The 19,523-nt window shown below is 38.1% G+C and overlaps 1 protein-coding gene across 1 annotated transcript in view; it reads right to left on the bottom strand.

Moving 5' to 3' along the window:
• Nucleotides 1–19,523, bottom strand: part of MPDZ (multiple PDZ domain protein) — a gene marked incomplete at its 3' end in the record, with an annotated part of 147,969 nt that overhangs the window by 68,122 nt on the left and 60,324 nt on the right. The window contains exons 4-12 of the mRNA XM_014542364.1: nucleotides 15,741–15,950; nucleotides 15,119–15,258; nucleotides 14,255–14,468; nucleotides 13,379–13,507; nucleotides 11,619–11,828; nucleotides 8,678–8,792; nucleotides 8,245–8,333; nucleotides 1,882–2,065; nucleotides 1,020–1,091 (exon numbers count right to left, since the gene is read on the bottom strand). Coding sequence (XP_014397850.1) covers nucleotides 1,020–1,091; nucleotides 1,882–2,065; nucleotides 8,245–8,333; nucleotides 8,678–8,792; nucleotides 11,619–11,828; nucleotides 13,379–13,507; nucleotides 14,255–14,468; nucleotides 15,119–15,258; nucleotides 15,741–15,950 — 1,363 coding nt within the window. The remainder of the gene's footprint in view (nucleotides 1–1,019; nucleotides 1,092–1,881; nucleotides 2,066–8,244; nucleotides 8,334–8,677; nucleotides 8,793–11,618; nucleotides 11,829–13,378; nucleotides 13,508–14,254; nucleotides 14,469–15,118; nucleotides 15,259–15,740; nucleotides 15,951–19,523) is intronic.

The following is a 19,523-nucleotide window of genomic DNA, read 5'->3' as shown; positions in this document are numbered from 1 at the left end:
AATGCCCATATCCATCCCCACTTACTATCTCATTTTTGTCCTTTCTCCCTACTCCTGACACTCACTTACACTTTAGCCTAAATAATTTCTTCACCTATTAGTGTAAAAATGGCAGAATGCAATTAACACCAGTGAATCTTATGCATCTCACTTCAGGTATATCTTTGCAAACACAAATACTGCTTTAAAATAATAAAGGTAAATAAAAAATTTCAGCAAAAAATAATTTAATAATGGAGCAGTAGGTATTTTAAAGAACTACAAAGCTTCAATAAAATTATTTCGTGAAGGATGGGATTCAAATGAAGGGAGAGCAGTCTCGTTCTTTGCTCAGTGGATTTAAGCTACTGAACTACCGAGAGCAACCTGACAGAGAAGGGAGGCACATAGCTCCCAGGCTAAAAAGATCACCACAACACTCAGGCATAATTACATATTAAAACAATGTTGCTCTAAAAAATGTTTAAACAGCTTCATGGATCCCAGGTTTATAAGTGAAAGAAATCTAAGAAAGGCTTAATTTCTCTCTAATATTCCTTTTGGAACCAATTTCCCAATATTAAAGTTTCCCAATATTAAAGTTTTAAAAAATGGAGACGAAAAAGCCTCCCAAATTGGACAGTTTCATTCCTAGTAGCTTATGCTTTACAGATTCCCTGGTATTTATTTTAAATATGCTTTATAATTTTATGTTTGCTTGTTCATTAAGATAGACATATGTTGGCTGTACAGAAATATGGGGGTTGAAATAAAAACCATGTATTTACTGATTGAGTCGCAAAGGGTTCTAGTTTAAAAAAATGTAGATCGAGTCAGTAAGAAAATATGCCAGCTATAAATGAACTATTTCAATCTACTAGAGCAATTAATCATATATATAAATAAGGATTTAAAAGATCTCTTTTTTGAAAGTGTTCTTCTGTAATTTATAATATGTCCATAGAGGCTTATGCACATTTATAAAAGTCATTTATCTATAAAGCATACAAAGAACAAAACAACCTGCTCCAGGTGTTTACCTTCTTCCTCAATGGGTAATATGCTGGTGTTTCTCCTCAAACATAAAGAATCTTCATCTTTTTCATAATTTTCTTAAAGAAAAGAATATGTTAGCAGTTATATCTGTTATAGAAGCATTTGAATTTTTCAAACCCCACTGTATATATTTGAATCCCCAAATAAGAAACTGTTTAGGTAGGGAAACTCTTCAATAACTACTTATTCTTAAAGGAACGTTTTCTTGTTAATGGGAGAAAGAAGTAATAAATTTCTCCTGTGATCTGCCTCCCTGTCTCCTCGTACTGTAATAAGTAGTTTATGACATAAATACCAGAATGGTTAGCAGTTTGAGAAATGAAGCAGCACTTTCCAACCAACAGCCCGACTTCTACCAGTAAACCTTGAGCCCAGTGAGCTACAGAGGGATGCCAGTGTTTCCCAGAAATACTCCTGGGTAAGCAGGTTATGAATGACATTTCTAAATGGGAAATTAAAATCCATTCCTTCAAGGAAAGGCTGAGGAGTCAGAAACATCCTGGGGCTCAAATGCATAATCCAGGCAGATAGGTTCCGCCGAAGGAGAAAACATGATGAGGACATTGAAAAAGTAAGGAGGCACACAGCAAGGTAAATGACTGCGTATGTTTCGGAAATGGTGACTGAATAAATAGGACGGGAAGTAATCTGCTTTATTCCGAAGTCCCTTCTATAGTTAATGAACACATTCTTGTTCCAATTCACCCCAACTTTATTAAATTTCCTTTTTACTTGGTTCATACTAAATAGTGAAGACTAAAAACTATTTTTTAAATAACTTTAGAATTAGAAAAAAAATTGAAATGCTATAAGGGTGTAACTGAAAACCAGATCACTTGGCATTACCTTTGCTTATGCTGGCATTAGCAGGAGACAAAACCACATCTTTTGTGGCGTCCTCCCTTGCCGTGAGCTCAGCTTCCTGCTTCGTTCCTCTCCTCATCAGTGTCAGGTGCACAGTCTGTCCTGTGTGTCTCAGCACCTCTACTGCTTGTTGGTTGGTAAAACCCTGAAGGTTTGTACCATCTACCTGGTAAGAACAAGACATGTTAAAACTGGAATGGATATTTGTATTACCGATTCACCAAATGCGTATTTACTGCCTGTTAGTGTGAGCAGAATGGGGAGTGAGGATTCCCCTAGTAGGGAATGGGCTGACGCCTGTTTGGGGACCAGTACTAGTTTACAATCACTAGAATCACTCAGGAGGGTTTTGTTTGTTTTGCTTAATACAGATTATGGGGTCTCATTTCTAGAAATTATGAGCTAACAGTTATAGGGTGGGGCCCAGGATTCATACCATTAAAAATATTTGCTTCCACTCCTCGGCATCTAGGAAGCAGAGTAAGCAGGCTCTCCAGAGAATTTGTGGTAAAAAATGATGAACTGAGAGCTTTGTACTCAGTGTCATGTATGTGAAAATGAAATTATAGTTGAGATGCTACTCTTATTTATACCCTGTGCTAAACTAAGTTGTGAGAGGGGCCACCAAGAAGAAATTTAAATTAAGGGGTTAAGAACTAAACATTGTGTACATTTAGGACATGAAAGAGCTGGGTTGTTAAAGTAAGGGAAAATTTAAGAGGCCTGTTTTTGTTTTAAAGAGAGAAGAGTTCTGAGTCCCTACCACACCCACTTAGATGGTTCTTCCTTGACCTCAATTCAGAAGAGCTGTGTCACCTCAAGGAGGGAAGGATGCAGGGGACTGTGTGTAATTCCGCCAGGAGAATAAGAAAAAGGCTTTGACTGTGAAGCAAGAGAAAAGTGCTGTTATGTTGGGAACTGTTCAACAACCTGACTTTGTTGGAAAATAGACCAGAGAAATGCCACTCCCATGGAAAGCCAGGCTCAGGCCATGTTGAACCCCCTCAAGAGTACCCAGTAACCCTCGGGAACGATGGTACCCAAAAGAAAGAATCTACGGAATAAACTGCTGAGAAACAAGGGGCCAAAGGGACGAGAAAGTTAGATGAAAAATCCACTCTTTTCTATGTAAAGTGAAGTCAAATATCTCCACTAGGATCTCCCAGGAAAACAAATGTCAGAGATGGTAGTAGCACCAAAGAAATTGCTATAATGGAATAATCATGGACTTTCCATTACAGAATTCAGTTCAAATTACTCAGTATCTCCATCTGTCATATGGGAATAATGGTACTTCCCAAATTTACAGTGCATGGCACTCTGGACCAGGAAGATACTCATCAGCTGTTATTATTAGTAGCAGAGTGAAGAAGTGATCAATAAACATGAAAATCCCAAGCTTTCATGGGAGCGGTTTCTGTTCCATATAATTAGACCCATCATACCTATGAGACAAGGTCCCCAAAGCCTAAACCAGGCCCCAGGCCAGCTCTGGTCCCTCATTATCGAAGGAAGAGAGTTAAGCCGTGGCTTCAGATCCAATGGTGCCACAGACAAGACTGAAGTTCAGAAAACTGCCTTTGTGCTATCTCAAGAAGAGATCTAACATTCTCACAGTGCACAGTACAGATATATCAATTAACAGGAACAATTATAGGAAGAAATACTAGCTGGAACAATTCAAAAATCCCACCTTCTTAGCACACTCAATTAGCTGGCCACGCCCGCCTCCAACACAGCCTATACCTATATGTATAAAAAGTCACAGAACATCATAGGCAACATCTGACATCTTTCCATATTCACATGCTTGTTTAATAATATTTTGACTAATTATTACCTCATACTGCATTTAGCCAAGTTCTCTGTATATCAACCTAAAAAGAATGAGTGTATGTGTTTTTATTTAATGACAAGTTTGGCCAACTTTAAAAATAGAGTCCTTTAATCATATAATTCTTACATACTATATATACTAGTAAAGTGGGGGGGAAATGTGTTCATTTATTCTATTCTTTTGCCCTGTAAGGTCTATAGTGAAACCCTAGAGCACAATCTGTGAAACAGGAATCCTACAAAAAAAGTTTTAATGTTATAAAATAATAATTCCTCAAAACAGTAAGAAATAATTTCTTACTCTTCTCACCACCTCAACAATTATAAAGCAAAAATAATGTATAGCTCAAAATAGCTGTTACCAAAACAGAGATTGAGAAAAACAAATGCAGTTGTGAAAACACAACTGGTGTGAAGAACTTGACTACCACTATCTCAAAAGTCCACAAGATGGTGATATTTTGCACTAAATTAAGGCATAATCAAAGCATTTCATGATGTTCCCTAAGCATTTAAGGTGCTTCTAAAAATATTGCTTAAAGTCAAAAATCAGAACATTGATGATAATGAAGACAAGTGATTTTATTAAAAGAAAAAAAATTTCACAAGAAGGCTGCTTCCACTTTTGGGTCAACAATTTCCTTTATCACTGACCTTGCCTAAGCAAAATTATATTTAAGGTTCCACTTATCCTATATAATAAAAGGCCAGCCACCATAAGCATAACGACCTGAACAACCAGAGACCAGAACCACCACGGCCCCTCGCTGGGCTGGCCCCGCCCCCAAGCAAGTAGTTAGGGGCAATCAGTCAGGCAGGCAGAGTGGTTAGGGGCGATCAGGCAGGCAGACCAGTGGTTTGGGGTGATCAGGCAGGCAGACAGCCCCTCCCTGGCCTGGCTCTGCCCCCAAGCAAGTGGTTAGGGGCAATCAGGCAGGCAGGCAGAGTGGTTAGGGGTGATCAGGTAGGCAGGCCAGCGGTTAGGGGCAATCTGGTAGGCAGATGGCCCCTCGCCGGGCTGTCCCCCCGCCCCCCAAGCAAGCAGTTAAGGGTGATCAGGTAGGCAGGCAAGTGGTTAGGGGAGATCAGGTAGGCAGACGGCCCCTTGCAGGGCTGGCCCCACCCCCCAGCAAAGAAAGAGGGAGGCCCAGGCCACTTTGGCAGGTGTGCGGCCGGCCAGCGATTGCCCGCCAGTGGTTAGGGCGATCAGGTTAGGCAAAAGACCCCTTGAAGGGCTGTCCCCGCCCCCCAGCAAAGAAAGAGGGAGGCCCAGGTCAGCCAAACCATCACACCCCATGCCTATCGCCTGCAGAGGGAGGCCACTGGTGGCAGGGGGGGGGGGGCAGCACTGCACAGATGGCAAGCAGTGGCAGTGGCAGGGGTGGGGCCAGCTGCCTGCAGCAGGAGGGAAAAAAGCCCCAATAGGCCCTTATCTCAGGCCAGGCCTAGGGACCCTACCCGAGGGGTCCTGGATTGTGAGAAGGTGCAGGCCTGGCTGAGGGATCCCCCTGAGTGCACGAATTTTCATGCACCGGGCCTCTAGTATAAGAATGAAGAGAATGACAAGGAGGAGGGAAGCTACTACAAGACTCTTTCAAATGTGTAAGGGCTTCATTTCAGGCCCTTAATAAATATCTGCTTAATTTATAAAATTGCACTTAGGTGCAATGTATTACACTAGGTATTTAAAATAAATGACTCATATGGTTTTCCTAAAAACTCTACAAGAGACATTTCCTTATTGTAATTTTGTAGGTGAATGCAGCTTACTAAAACTTAAACATAAAGGTATCATATGATTCAGCAATTACACTAAGTATACTAGTATGCCCAAGAAATGAAAACATACATCTACACAAAACTTACGCATGAAAGTTCATAGAGGCATTATCCCCCCAAAAGAGGAAGCAACCTAAATGCTCATCAATTGATGAATGGATAAATAAAATGTGGTATACCCATACAGTGGGTTATCATTCAGAAATGAAGAATTTCTTTTTATATGCTACAACTTGGATGAACCTTGAAAACATTATGCTAAGCAAAAAAAGCTAATCACAAATTACCACTTATTATATGATTCCATTTACATGAAATGTCCAGAACAGGCAAATCTGCACAGAAATTAGAACAGTAGTTGTCTAGCGTTGAGATGATGGGAGAATTAGGGAGTAACTGCTAATGTGTATGGGGTTTCTTTTTAGGATAATGAAAATATACTAAAATTGATTGTGGTAATTGATACACAATTGTGAGTACCCAAAAACTACTGAATTATACACTTTAAATGGGTAAATTGGATGTCATGTGAATTATATCTCAAGAGAATTTTAAAAAACTTTCTAATGAGTTAAATTATACAGCTTAGGGAAAAAACACGTAGCTGTGTTTTCAATTTTTAATTCAGTATCAAATATGTATTTAGAATCTGTATCTATTCACTCTCCTTTCCTTTACTCAAAAAACAAACTTAAAGTAGTTAATTTTCAGGGTAGGTTAAAATGGAGATACCGTGGGAAGGCTCTTTACAGGAACCAGCCAGCTCAGAGGCAAGCACAATCCAATCTTTATAGTCGATTAAGAGGTGAACAGGTGCAGTTAGGAGTTTTACAGAACTAAGCCCCAGAACTCAGGGAGCTGAATACAGGAGCAAATGGCAAGAGATAAAGGACACCTCTACCTTTCCTGTTAAATTATAGTAGAAAACACGTAACATAAAACTTACCATCTTAACCTTTTCTAACTATACATACAGTTCAGGAGTGTTAAGTATATTCACACTGTCATACACTAGATCTCCAGATGTTTTCATCTGGCAAGGTGAAACTCTGTACCCATTAAACAGCAGCTGCTCATTTCCCCCTCCACCCAATCCCTCAAAACAACCATTCTGCCTTCTGCTTGTATGACTTTAACTACTCTAGGCACTTCATGTAAGTGGAATCATATAGTACTTGTCCTTTTGTGATTGGCTTATTTTACTTAGCATAATGTCCTCAAGGTTCATCCATGTTGTAGGATGTGGCAGAATTTCCTTCTTTGTATCATTAATCTTCCATTGTATATACATCACATTTTGTTTATCTATTCATCCATCGATGGACACCAACATTACTTCCTTATCTTAGCTATTGTGAATAATGCTGCTATGACCAAGAACTATTCTACCCTAACATTCTACTTTCTTACATTCCCAAGGAAACCACAGATACTTAATTAAGCTTAAACAAACACATCTATATATATAAAAAGCCAAGTGACTGGCCAGTAGGTATGATGTGCACTGACCACCAGGGGGCAGATGCTCAACACAGGAGCTCCCGAGCAACAGCATCTTTGCAGAGTGCCCTCTCACACTCTGGGACCCCCCAGGGGATGTCGGACTGCTGGTTTTGGCCCGATCCCTGCAGGCCAGGCTGAGGGACCCCACCTGCCGGAGGGACCCTGCTCACTCTGCAGACACCCTTCGAGCCCCGGTGTCACCCCAGGTGCAGCCGGCTGGGGAAGGACCGTGGGAAGTTGGCTCCAGGGCGTGTCCAGCACATCTCACCTAGTCCCGCCCCACTGGCCACCTTCTAATTAATTTCCTTTCAATGTGCACTAATCTGTGCACTGGGCCTCTAGTATTAAAATAAACTGGCATTCCTCAAAATGTCTTCCAAAGGATATTAACATGTGTTTGAAGAAGAAAGAACCCATTATTACAGAAGTTTAGGAAATACTGATGTAAAAGAGTTAAACAAGTTTCTCTACTGCAGAACTTCTCAGTCTTTGATATTTTTTCCATGTGCATTGTGAATCCCTAAGAGAATCTATCGCCTGCAGTTTTTCCTGAAGTTTGTAACCAGGAAGCCCCCTTTGCAGGGACTTTGGGGTTTGTGTTCTCAGGAGGAGTTAGGGAGTCTTGTTTCCAGCGAACACTGAACTGGAAGTTAGATCCTTTTGTACACTGCCTTGAAGAGCCATGTGCTCAAAGCCTAGTGATGTTACTACAGTAAGAATGATGGGTTGATTAATTAGAGAGGCTGGGTCTTTTCTGTATTCTTGTATAGTCTTAGAGCTAAAAGTAGCCTTGGTGATGGAGTCAACAATAACAGCGTTGTTCTGTTAACCTAAGGGAGAAAATGCACACATCCCAAATTCAGATGCAAGCAAACCAGAGGCTATGACAACCGGTCTTTACCAGGGTGTCTGCAACTACAGTCTAACTATGATATGAATGTACTAGTAACTAATGTATAACTATTATATTAATGTTATAACCAGAAATCTGATATGTCATAAATCATTCACAAATGAAGTTCCACCTTTAGAAGTGAAATCGGTAAAGCTTCTATTGAATGCTCTTAATTCCAAAAAATAATAAAACCGGTCATTGTAATGAGAGTCAAATTAACAAAGCAAGCTTAAATTAGTATCAAGCTTAATGTAGTTCTCAAAACTGAGTAAAGGAGAATGCACTTCTCAACTATGACAATTAAACAAAGCAAAATTAAATGTGCTACTCACTGCTATAATTTGGTCTCCAATTTGGATTCTGCCATCATGTTCCACAGCACTGCTCTTCGTAATGCTCTTTACAAAGATTCCTGAAGGTTCTAAGATTGGAAATAGTTGTGTGTTTTTTACTATTTATGAAAATCACTCAACTAAATAATATCTATCCTCTAGTATCCAAATATACAGTCCTAATTTTGAGGAAATAAACATCAGCAAGCCACACAAACAAAACCAGTAGTAGAAACTTAGGCCAGAGGATGAGACAATGGTTTTGTCTCATAAATACAAAATCACAATCACCTAATTAAGTTGTTCCTAGAAAAGTTTTCAATCTGCTTATCCAATAATATAAAAATATATAAATATGATTCAGTAACTCATAAGATAATTACATTAGAGGCAATTGCCAAGTTAAAAAAAACATATCAATGTTTAAAACTACCTAATTTTTTATCTCCAATGTAACCAGCAATGGTAATTCCTAATCCCTGGACATTTTTAGTGAGTTCCACATCAAATGTCTCATTGTCTTCACTTTTCTGAGTGGAAGCATCAACCTAAAATAAAATAGATAAATAAATACCCAGAAAAATAAACATGTAAACAAACAAGGTAACTCAAAAAGCCACATTTTTATTTTGGAATAAGGTGTAATTAGGTGTCAGAGAACTCTGCTGGGGGCTCACTGTGCGATTGATTACTCCTTCAGTCTTGTTAACGTGCACTGGGCATCATATTTGTGCCACAAGGGAATGTCAGCAGCAAACCTGAACACACCCCCTATCACAAAAATACAATGCTGCTTGTGTAAACAAAACTTCAGAAATCAAATAGTTTCTTATGATCAAATTCTATTCTCTAAGATGCGCATCTGCATGTGTTAAGGATTTAGGAGGTTGACAGAACTCACATTTTGAATTCAGATCAAGTTCAAATCTGGCTTTGCTATTGAATTTTTCTAACTTTCAAATGTCTATCAGGAATAAGGAGAACAGTCCAGCTCACATTTACTGCGGTCGGCACAACCACTGTCAACTTTTCTCTGGGGAAACTGAGGAACACAGACCTTTCCAAGGACAAACAGTAAGCATTCTAGCAGAGGCAGAATTCAAATGCAGACAGGCTGGTTGCAGAACCCCGGCTCTTGAACGCTCTGCAGTATGTAAAACCCCAGGGGAATGCAAGGGCCACTGTGTCCTCTCAGGACACTTTGCTACTGTTACTATCCCAAGTTGACAGTTGATTCTAACACCATAAGTATGACTTCCTCTATCCTTCAGAAATATTATTAATAGACTGATGATTATTTTTTAAAATATATTTTTACTAATATCAGAGAGGAAGGGAGGAGAGAAACATTAATGATGAGAGAGAATCACTTATTGGCTGCCTCCTGCACACCCCCTACTGGGGACCAAGCCCACAACCCAGGCATGTGCCCTTGACTGAAATCGAACCCAGGACCCTTCAGTCCACAGACCGACACTCTATCCACTGAGCCAAACTGACTAGGGCTGATTATGTTTTAAAAAAATCAGTGAAATGTACCCATGAACCATTTAAAATGGTCCCTGTATTTGTTTTGTAAATTCATACTCTACTTTTAAAAGCTATCTGTAAGGAAAGTCTGCTTTTCTGCTATGATTCCCTTACTTCCTGCAATGATAGCTGAACACAGGTTTCTTTAACATGCAGCACTGCTATTAATTCTATGTTGGCCTGAAGGGCAAGAGTCCCTGAATTAGCATTAGTGGATTAGTGCGATAAGTTATCATTAAGCTATTGGCATTATATACCAAAGGGGTGTTAGCATTTTACAGATAACCCTAAGAAGATCAGGACAGAATTCAGGCTATAGGTTTGAATAGACATGCTGGTTGGGGCTAGCTGGTGATGTTTTCTGATTTTTTTTAAGTAAACTCTGATTGTATCTCACTGATAATTCACCTAAACGAGATATAATTTTATTGTAAAGTTCCATTTAGTTTTCCTCACTGCACATAATTATCTGTGCAAACTTAGCAAAAAGTTTAAAGTTTAGATAATTACAAGAAAATGACAGGATGAAATCTGCTTCAATGGAAACAAATGTGTTTTCTATTTTTAATAAGACTTATGCGAGTGCTATTTTAGAGGGTGGCAATTTGACTATCGAATGGTTTTAAAAGGGGCACAAGCTTCAGAAATGATGATATGCACAGAATAGATATTTTTCTAAGCTTTCAATTACATCAAGTGGGTCTCGGTATTGCATTCATTTATATATGCTGAATAAAATGTTTTTGTTTACCACAAAAGAATGCCACTTAAATACTTTCATAAACAAGCTTTCTTTCTTTCTGCAAAAAATAGCAACCAAACTCAATCTTGAAAACAAGAGAATCATGGAAATTTCAAGTGTTCTAATAAAGTTTAAAAGGGTCTGTGGAGGAGGTTAGGATACTAAAAAAAGAATTCGAAGCAACTGGTTAGAAAAAAAGTGTCAATAGAAAAAATCAGATGTTTTTAGAACTATTGGAGAAAAATGTAGAATTTACATTTGCTATACAGCTAAACTAAAAATTGAGTGTAATTCTCTCCTTAAATATATGATTTCCAGATAAAATGGTTTTGTTGAATTTTTTATGCACTACAGTCATACTGTGATCTGAAGTATTTGTGATAATCACCACATTTGAATAATTATGAAATTTTCTAGCTCTTGTTATATTGTTACAAACATAGATGGGAGGCTATGCATATGGGTAAAGCTTTTGTTACAATCTCAAAAACATAACTTTTATTAAAAAATTTATAATAACTGGCTGAAGAATAGTGACTTCTCATTATAAATCTGATAACAGTTGTATGATATGCCATAAAACAATATTAAAAGGTTTTAGTAAGCTTTATTCACCACACCCTACTGAGGGCCTTCAATGTAAGAAAAAGTATCCAACATTTTAGGTATTAGTAGCAAATAATTCCTTAATACTTTTCTGTACTACAGAACATTATTCTCATACATGTACTGCTTAGAGAAAAATGTAAAATAGTCATCTAGAATTTTTAAGCAATCTATTTTTCATCTGTTACACATTATTCACAATTAATAACATATTATTTGTGCCGAAACATTTCTATATTTGAATTTTGTTTCATTTTTAAAAAATGTATCTTTATTGTTCAAAGTATTACAAATGTCCCCTTTGTCTCCCCACTGACCCCCTTCTAGCGCACACCTGCCACCCCACCCTAAGGCCTTCGCCACACTCTTGTCCGTGTCAATCGGTTTTGCATATATCCCTAATATATAAACATTAATAAATCTAGTTTCAAAACAAACATCCTATCATTCAGGTGCTATTGTCTATGACCTACCCCATGAACTTTCACCTACTTACCCGCATCTCTGGTGTAGAGGATGGGGATGAGGACACAGTGATGCCCAGAGAGGGGGGTGCTGCCGGTTCTTCTAGGGCACCTCTTGCAATCATCAGTTTAACTCTGTTTCCACACTGCCTGAGGACTTGTGCTACTTGCTCACTGCTCATCCCTGCTAGATCTGTGTCACCGATCTTTAGAATGTGGTCTCCACTGCACAATCGCCCATGCTGAATAAAAAGAGATTGGTTTATCAGGCTTTATTTTTATTACCTCATCAGAGAAGTCCTAAATGAGGGAAAGGGAATAAAAAATCAATGATACGAAATATCAATCATAGGACACTACACATGTGGCTGTGATTTTAACTGTTTTTTTAACTACATTTTTGAAGCAGCCTAATATCATTCAATGTGATATAAGTAACTAAAATTCACAAATATTCCTTAAATTGATAGTCGATATAAGCTTTTCAATTTGATTTCTACCTACTAGATACAAGAAAATATTAAGCCTTTTTGTGAATTTTTTGAGGGATAGAGGAAGAAAATGCCATTAAACAAAGATATAGTATAAGTCACTATACAAATATATATTACACAAAATATAGTATGAACCACAAGAAAGCAATGACAGAACAATTTTCTGCCTTGCCATTTAGTTATAAATATTTCTAAAGAATTCATTTGCAGATGATATTATGGTGAGATAAAAATTCAGATAGATGGGGAGTGGCAAGCAGTCTTATAAGCCTCTATACAGTGGCCACTAGGATTTTGTCCAAGAATGACAATGTTCTGTATTGTCCAATACGGCAACTACAAGCAACCTGCAGCTATAGAGCACATGAAATGTAGCCAGACCAAATAAGGAACTAAACTTGTAACTTTATTTATTTTAATTAATTTAAATTTGAATTTAAAAAGTGACATCTGGCAATTACCCACAGTATTGAACAGTGCGGCTCTACACTGAAGATAAAACTTATTTATCACAAGTCTGTCAACTAAGGGGATTTCACCAGATACTGCTAGATACTGGCTAATATTTTTTAAAATGTCAAACTATTGTGTTACTGTCAATATCTCTGCCAATAAATCTGACTTTCACATATGAATATGACAAATAGATGAATAGGACTCCTGAGTTCAAATACACCTGTAAAAGCAAACATCATTATGAAAAGTTACAATCAAAGCACACATATACTTACATTAGCTGAACTTGTCTAAGTAAAACATAAATTATAATAAGCAACTAAAATTTTGCCACATAGATTCCAACATGGCAATTCTAGCATAAACGGCAATTCTTTAATGTACAACTCCCAGTGACAAAAACAGGCTGGGTTTCATAGACAAAGACGACACCAGTGACCCATCACTAAAAGGACAAGATGAGTCTTGTGTTTTTTCCTACTACAGCAAACTATTCTTTTTTCAATAGAATCTTGTGGCCATAAAACAGTTGACTAGGTTTATAAATTTGATTTACGATCATAAAATAAAGAACTGCTATCTCTACAATGATCAAAACCATAACTTGGGCTTTAGTCTGGTGGTCTATTCCTTTAACTTAAGATCAATCTTCCCCTTTCAATGGTATTTCTCCCCAAATTTAAAAAAAACCAATTTAGGGACAGCCCAGCAAAACAGAAGAGTCTAACACAGCTTCTTTGATATTATCTAAGGCCACAGTTTCTTCTTTCTGGCAGATAATGTAAAAGATGAAGCCATGTTATTTAATAAAACAGCATGAACACCTGTTGGGAGTAGCTTACTTGATCAGCCACTCCTCCAGGCAGAATGGTTTTTACTATTACGCCAGTTGCTTTTCCTCCGACAATGCCAAATCCCAGACCAGATCCATCATTCACCAATTCAATAGTTTCCACATGCTGCCAGTGAACCTGAAAATAAAGCTCCTATAAGAATCTGAACATATTTAGGAAAAACTAAAATTTTCATTACAGTTGAGATTTCTGTGAAAATTATTTTATGAGTAATATTAAATAATTGAGTTCAAACATAAAAATGAGTGTAAGACATGTCTCTTTTGTTTAGTTACACGTTCGTTTCAAAAGATTGTTACTGCATAATCAATCTTGAAATTATCCACACATCATCATAGTGACCACGTTGAACCAGGTAAAGATAGGCACTGATTTGGGAGGTCTTTTGTAGAACTTTTTCTTTAAAAAAGGAAAGATCAAGGAAAAAACTTTTACATATTAAAAATGTTTTTTGCATTATCCTGCCTTGCAAGATTCCAAAGTAGATTACTTCTTAAAGTCATCATAGACAGCTAACTATAACAATAATACAGAGTATAGTTGACAAATTATAAAGCAAAATCAAGATTATATCTGTCGGCAGATAGAGTCAATTTTGTAAAAGGTCTAATTCATTTTCATTTGAGAGATGTTACCAAATAAAAAAAAGAAACTATACAAAATATGGTAAAAATAGTTTTAGAAGCCAGAAACTTATCAAAATTAAATAACAACTATTCTGGGCGAGGGAGAGATAAAAGAATAAAAAGGCAAAAACTCAAGAAATACAAAGAACCTAAGGAAAATGTAAAATAGTCATCTAGAAACCTATAAAAAAGAAGTAGAAAATGAGTTCTATTCCTTGTGAAAATCTTACATACACACCGGATTAGAGTGAGCGGAAATTGTGCTGGCCGCAGATGGGGAGCGGGAAACCACGGGACTGATGAGCTGAGGCAATGAGCCTCTGGCAATAATGAGCTGCACAGTGTCTTTGGCTTTCTGCAGGATGCTGATGGCCTGCTGATGTGTGATCGTCTGATCAAGTGCCTGTCCATTGATGGCAAGGATTTGGTCAGTTTCCTTCAATCTTCCATCTCTATCAAGAATGAGAAAGGAGGTAAAAGATACCTGATGGCTCCCAAGACAATGACAGCTTTTCTGGTGTACAGCATCAGATTACTGTAACTCTATTTTCTAATGTCCACAATTAGGTAGCTTTTTCTGGGACTTTGACTTTTAAAAGCATAGACTTTGGCTCCAGTGCATCTAATGAACTCCCCCCATTGTAGAGCCCTCTTCTTTCAGCGACCCAACCTTTTCATTATATCTTGGATGTGCCTATCTTCTACAAATAAAAGAGAGGAGGCATATATTTACTTGTTGCTTTGAGTATATTAATAAAATCTCTTTTAAATTATCATGGGCTACATGGATAGTTTTCTAAATAGTAATTTTAAAATCTAATCAGAAGAGTCCATTTACTAACATTGAGCAGATGTCCTCATCAAATTTTTCTTCCCTTACTAAAAAGTGATTAAATTATGACTATATTGAAAAGCTACTCTTCTTTCAAAAGGACTAACATTTTATCATAGCAATACCAATGATGTCTAAAAAAACTGGTTATTATCATTATTTTTGGATTCTTGTTTGTTTTCATTCATTTTGCTTCTCTACATTCTCCCAGGGTGATCAACACCTCCCGAATATGGTATCAAACCCAGACCAGCAGCCCGCCAGTCTCACCTGTGAGCCACACTGCCCTCTTGGATCTCCTGCACAAATATTCCCAGTTCTCCCCGGTTGTCACTCCTCAGCCCCACAACACTGAACCCGAGGCCTCCACAGGGAGGTTTGAGGAGCTCAAAAACTTCTACATGGCGACCCTGTCCAGGAAGCAAAGCAAGAAACAAAATTAAAAGCTAATCCTTGCACTTCTAGTCATCTTATTAGTGGCATTCCTTTGTTTAAAAAAAACTCAATAAATTCTTTTTTTCCCCCTAAAATAACCTTGATCCCTATTCACCTAGAATGAGACTTTTATTTATACGGGAGACTATTTCTAGAACATAAAACATAATACTCAGTTGAAAATGTGATTTTTTAAAGAAATAGAATAGAAAAATCTCTGAGCCATCCAAACAAACAAAATCTACTTCATTTTCATTCCAATTTTTTTCAGATGTTATAAATGTCTTAATAAATAATAATACATTTAATACTACATTTAATACATATATATTTAATGTATATTTAACATGTTACATAAGATAAACATATAAATATTCTTCAAATTATCCAGGACTTGGTTACATTCTTTTAAGATATTATACACTCTATCACAACTAAAAAGAAAAAATGTTCTTACCTGGGCCATATTTTTGATCAGTTGATCAAATTCATCACAAGCAGTTTTCCCATTGATGTGTGGAGTACCTGCCGCTGTAAGTACTTCCAGAGTCCCATTGTTTTGGGACGATAACAATGATTCATTTTGCAGAGTAGTAATGACAGCTGGGCTGAGATGTGGAATATGGGCACATTCTACATTTGAAATTGCTGAAGTTGCAATGTTTACCTAAGAGTAATATGAAAGTCATTAACAATTTCAACATCCCATAAACAATTAAATAGAAAACATCCCAAAAGAGGTAATAATGAAGTACATACCAAATTTCAAACTGGTCATGCCTTTTAATTAAGCAATTATATTTCAAAAATTTATTTCAATGAGAAAAATTAAAATAACATGCAAAGAAATGTGTAGATGTGCAATGCATCACTATTTATTAGATAACAAAATATTTTTAAATTTATATCCAGTGTTCAACTTCAGGGTACTCGTTAAAACACATGTAAAAACATACACACCTATATACACTTTAAAGTAAAAAAAAAAGCTATAATATAATATGATTCAATGAACTTTATTAAACATTGGAACAATATAAAACAAACAAGCAATACTAACACTAGTTATTCCAGAGAGATGGGACTCCAGGGGGCCATTTCCTCTCCATATCGTGTGAATTTTTATAACAATGTATGTAGCAAAGAATTTGGTCTTCCCCAAAAAGCAGTCTGGCTCTTGTCTGTGGCGCCTAGGAAGTAAATTCTAAACCCCTGGGATTTCCCAGACAATAGGAGTATCTTTGTTATTCATGGTAGGCCTCAAGGTCACAAGATATCAACTCAAATTCTGAGACTATGTTCAGCCACCAGTGCAATCAATCAATGAATCATACCTATGAAATGATTTATATAATAAAGAGCCAGGGTCATAACCGATTACGACCTAAGGCTCCACCAGACCAGAAGTCAGTGCTGGGTTGCCCTGGTGCTGACTGCCTAGGGGGCTGCAGATCACGCCCGGAGAGAGGTCTGCAGAGAGAGAGAGAGGCAGGGTCTGATCCATAGCCTCTGTAGCAGCCGTTGATCAGAACTTGCCTCTCTTTCTCTCCCGGCCTGGCCAACAGCCTTGCCTCCATTTCTCTCCAGGTCTCCACTGGAGCTGCTGATCAGCCCCACCTTTCAGATCAGGCCCCGTTGATAGGCCCAGAGACGCTGACTGACATAGAAACTGACCAATCAGAACCAAATCTGGGTCAACTGTGAGGAGCCAATGGCTGCCTAAGAGGCGGAGCTTTTGACGCTGACGATAGAAACTACTGACCAATCAGAATCAAATTGGCCGGCAGAGGAGGGTAGTTGGGGGTGAGATCAGACCGGCAGGGGAGGGCAGTTAGGGGCGATCAGGCAGGTAGGCAGAGGCAGTTAGGGGCAATCAGGCAGGCAGGCAGGTGAGTGGTTAGGAGCCAGCGGTCCCAGATTGTGAGAGGGATCAGGCCTAAACTGGCGGTCGGACATCCCCCAAGGGGTCCCCAATTGGAGTGGGTGCAGGTTGGGCAGAGGGAACCCCCCTCTCCGTGAACGATTTCATGCACCGGGCCTCTAGTGTTCAAATAAAAACTCTGAACACAGAGCTCAGGTGAGCTTGCTGGTTGGCAATACTCCATGCATACTGCCACGCATTGATTCCGGGAAAGATACCTCCTAAGAAAAATAAAAGCTTTGGTTTGAAATCCTACCAGACCGAGCTATGTGTCTCTTCCTTTAGCTAATATTTGACCTGTAATCTTTCCGTAAAATAGACCACACCCCTGAGTTTAATAGCCCAGTAAGTTCTTTGGTCCTTCCAGTTAAATGTTGGAGGGTAGTTTTGGGAACAAACCTCCTAAACTTGCAATAGGTTCTGTCTTGTGGTGATTCTTTCCTCTAACTCAGTATTTGAGTTTAACTCCTTTGCTGTTGCTCTCAAAAGTCTTGGGCAGAGTTGCCAATCTAGAGGACTTTAAACTTCACAAACTGGCAAATTCCAGATACAATGATATAATGTAAACAACAACAAAATAATTCCATTTTGGAAAAGTATTCTCTAATTACTTTTGTGTGCCTGCTATAAGGAGCCCCAAGTTAAAGCTAAATAATTGACAGAAGAGTGAAAACAGCCAATCCTGATTTCATATTTCCATAGGGTGTCTGGAATCTAACTTTATACCTATAATTATTTATCAGCAAGGTGATACCAATTGTGTTTCGGGATCACTTTATGAACTCATCCCCTAGCACTGTGTCCCCATAGCTCCAGCTATACTGACCACTTCACCTTTCCTCAAACTGCCAAGTTGCCCCCTTTACCAGTCAGGTACATCCTTCCCTCAAGTATCTACATGCTTACTTCTTTCATTCAAGTGTGCTCAATGCCACCACACAGAAGTCCTCCCTGACAACCCTATTTAAGAAGCATCCCACCATTACACTCCATGAGCTTACCCGGCCCTATTTTCCTTCATGGTTCTTATTGCCACCCAGCATGTACCCTGTTGCCATGGAGCTTTCATCCCAGTCAAGACAGACTAGAATGTGGAATTCTCCAGTGGAGGAATCTGACTATTTTTTTCTGAATTACATCCTCATTATCTAGAAGAGTGCCTAGCACATAATTGGCATTCAACAAACATTTGCAGAATAAATGTCTATTCATTTTATAAGGACCTACTCTGATATCATCTCCCCAAAAAGCCTCCAAATAACTTTATTTTCATTTTACAGATGACGACAAAATTAGCAAAGTCACACACTATATATAGCAGCAGACACAGAATAAGTTAGCTTTTTCTCATCATGGCATTTTTATCATCTTTGTATTATATATATAGAAAAAAGTCATTTAAGGTATCATTTCTGCAAATAGGATATTAGGTAAAGAGCTTCCATTAACAGAAGTAATCAAAATATTTCACAATGTATCACCAATCTGTGTCTAAGAGTTACATATCCTTAAAAATAAAACAGAAAACTCAACAACTTACCAAAGTTACCAATTATTTAACCATAATAATTGCTATCTTCAACCACAGATGAGAAAGAGATCAATGTGCTTAGATGAGGCTTCTGGGAATACTTTCAAATGGGTATTTTAAATCTAGAGCAGGCACATGATCAATTATTATTTTTTCAAAAGCAAGCTTCTTATGCCAAACCTGCTTATTTTTTTATCCTGAGCCACGGCACTTCAATAAAGCCTGCCAGCAGAAGATACACTGCTCAGGTTGAAGCAGATGGCATAATGAAATTTTTGACATGCTGAGGATCCAACACACCCAGACCTAAGGCCTATGGGGTATTTCATAGGAAAAATATTTGGATTTCTACTATGGTAAGCCAGAATGAACAAATCACATTCCAAGAACAGAGTGTATCCATGTGAAGTTAACTGATGAAGTATAAGCTCGGATACGTGTAAGACAAGGTGGGAGGGCATCCCAAGGGTAAAGCTATAGCACCAGAGCAAGTATATTGTTATATGAAACGTATAAAAGTGTTAAATATCAGTGTTTTCTCCAAATATGTGAGAGGTTTAACCAATGTCAATGACTCCTCCTGTCTTCTCCTGGCCCTTGAGGTTCACATAAATAGAGTATTACACTAAGTGAAATAAACCAGTCAGAGAAAGACAAGTATCACAGGATCTCACTCATATTGTTCATGGAATCTAATTAACAAAATATACTGATGAACAAAACAGATCCAGAGACACAGAAGCATGTAACACACTGTGGAATCTCAGAGGGAAGGCAGAGGTGAGTGG

This window comes from Myotis brandtii, unplaced genomic scaffold (genome assembly GCF_000412655.1).
Source record: "Myotis brandtii unplaced genomic scaffold, ASM41265v1 scaffold30, whole genome shotgun sequence".
Classification (NCBI taxonomy): Eukaryota; Metazoa; Chordata; class Mammalia; order Chiroptera; family Vespertilionidae; genus Myotis; species Myotis brandtii.
The sequence above is the reverse complement of the archived record's forward strand: the minus strand, read 5'-3'. Positions and strand labels throughout refer to the sequence as shown.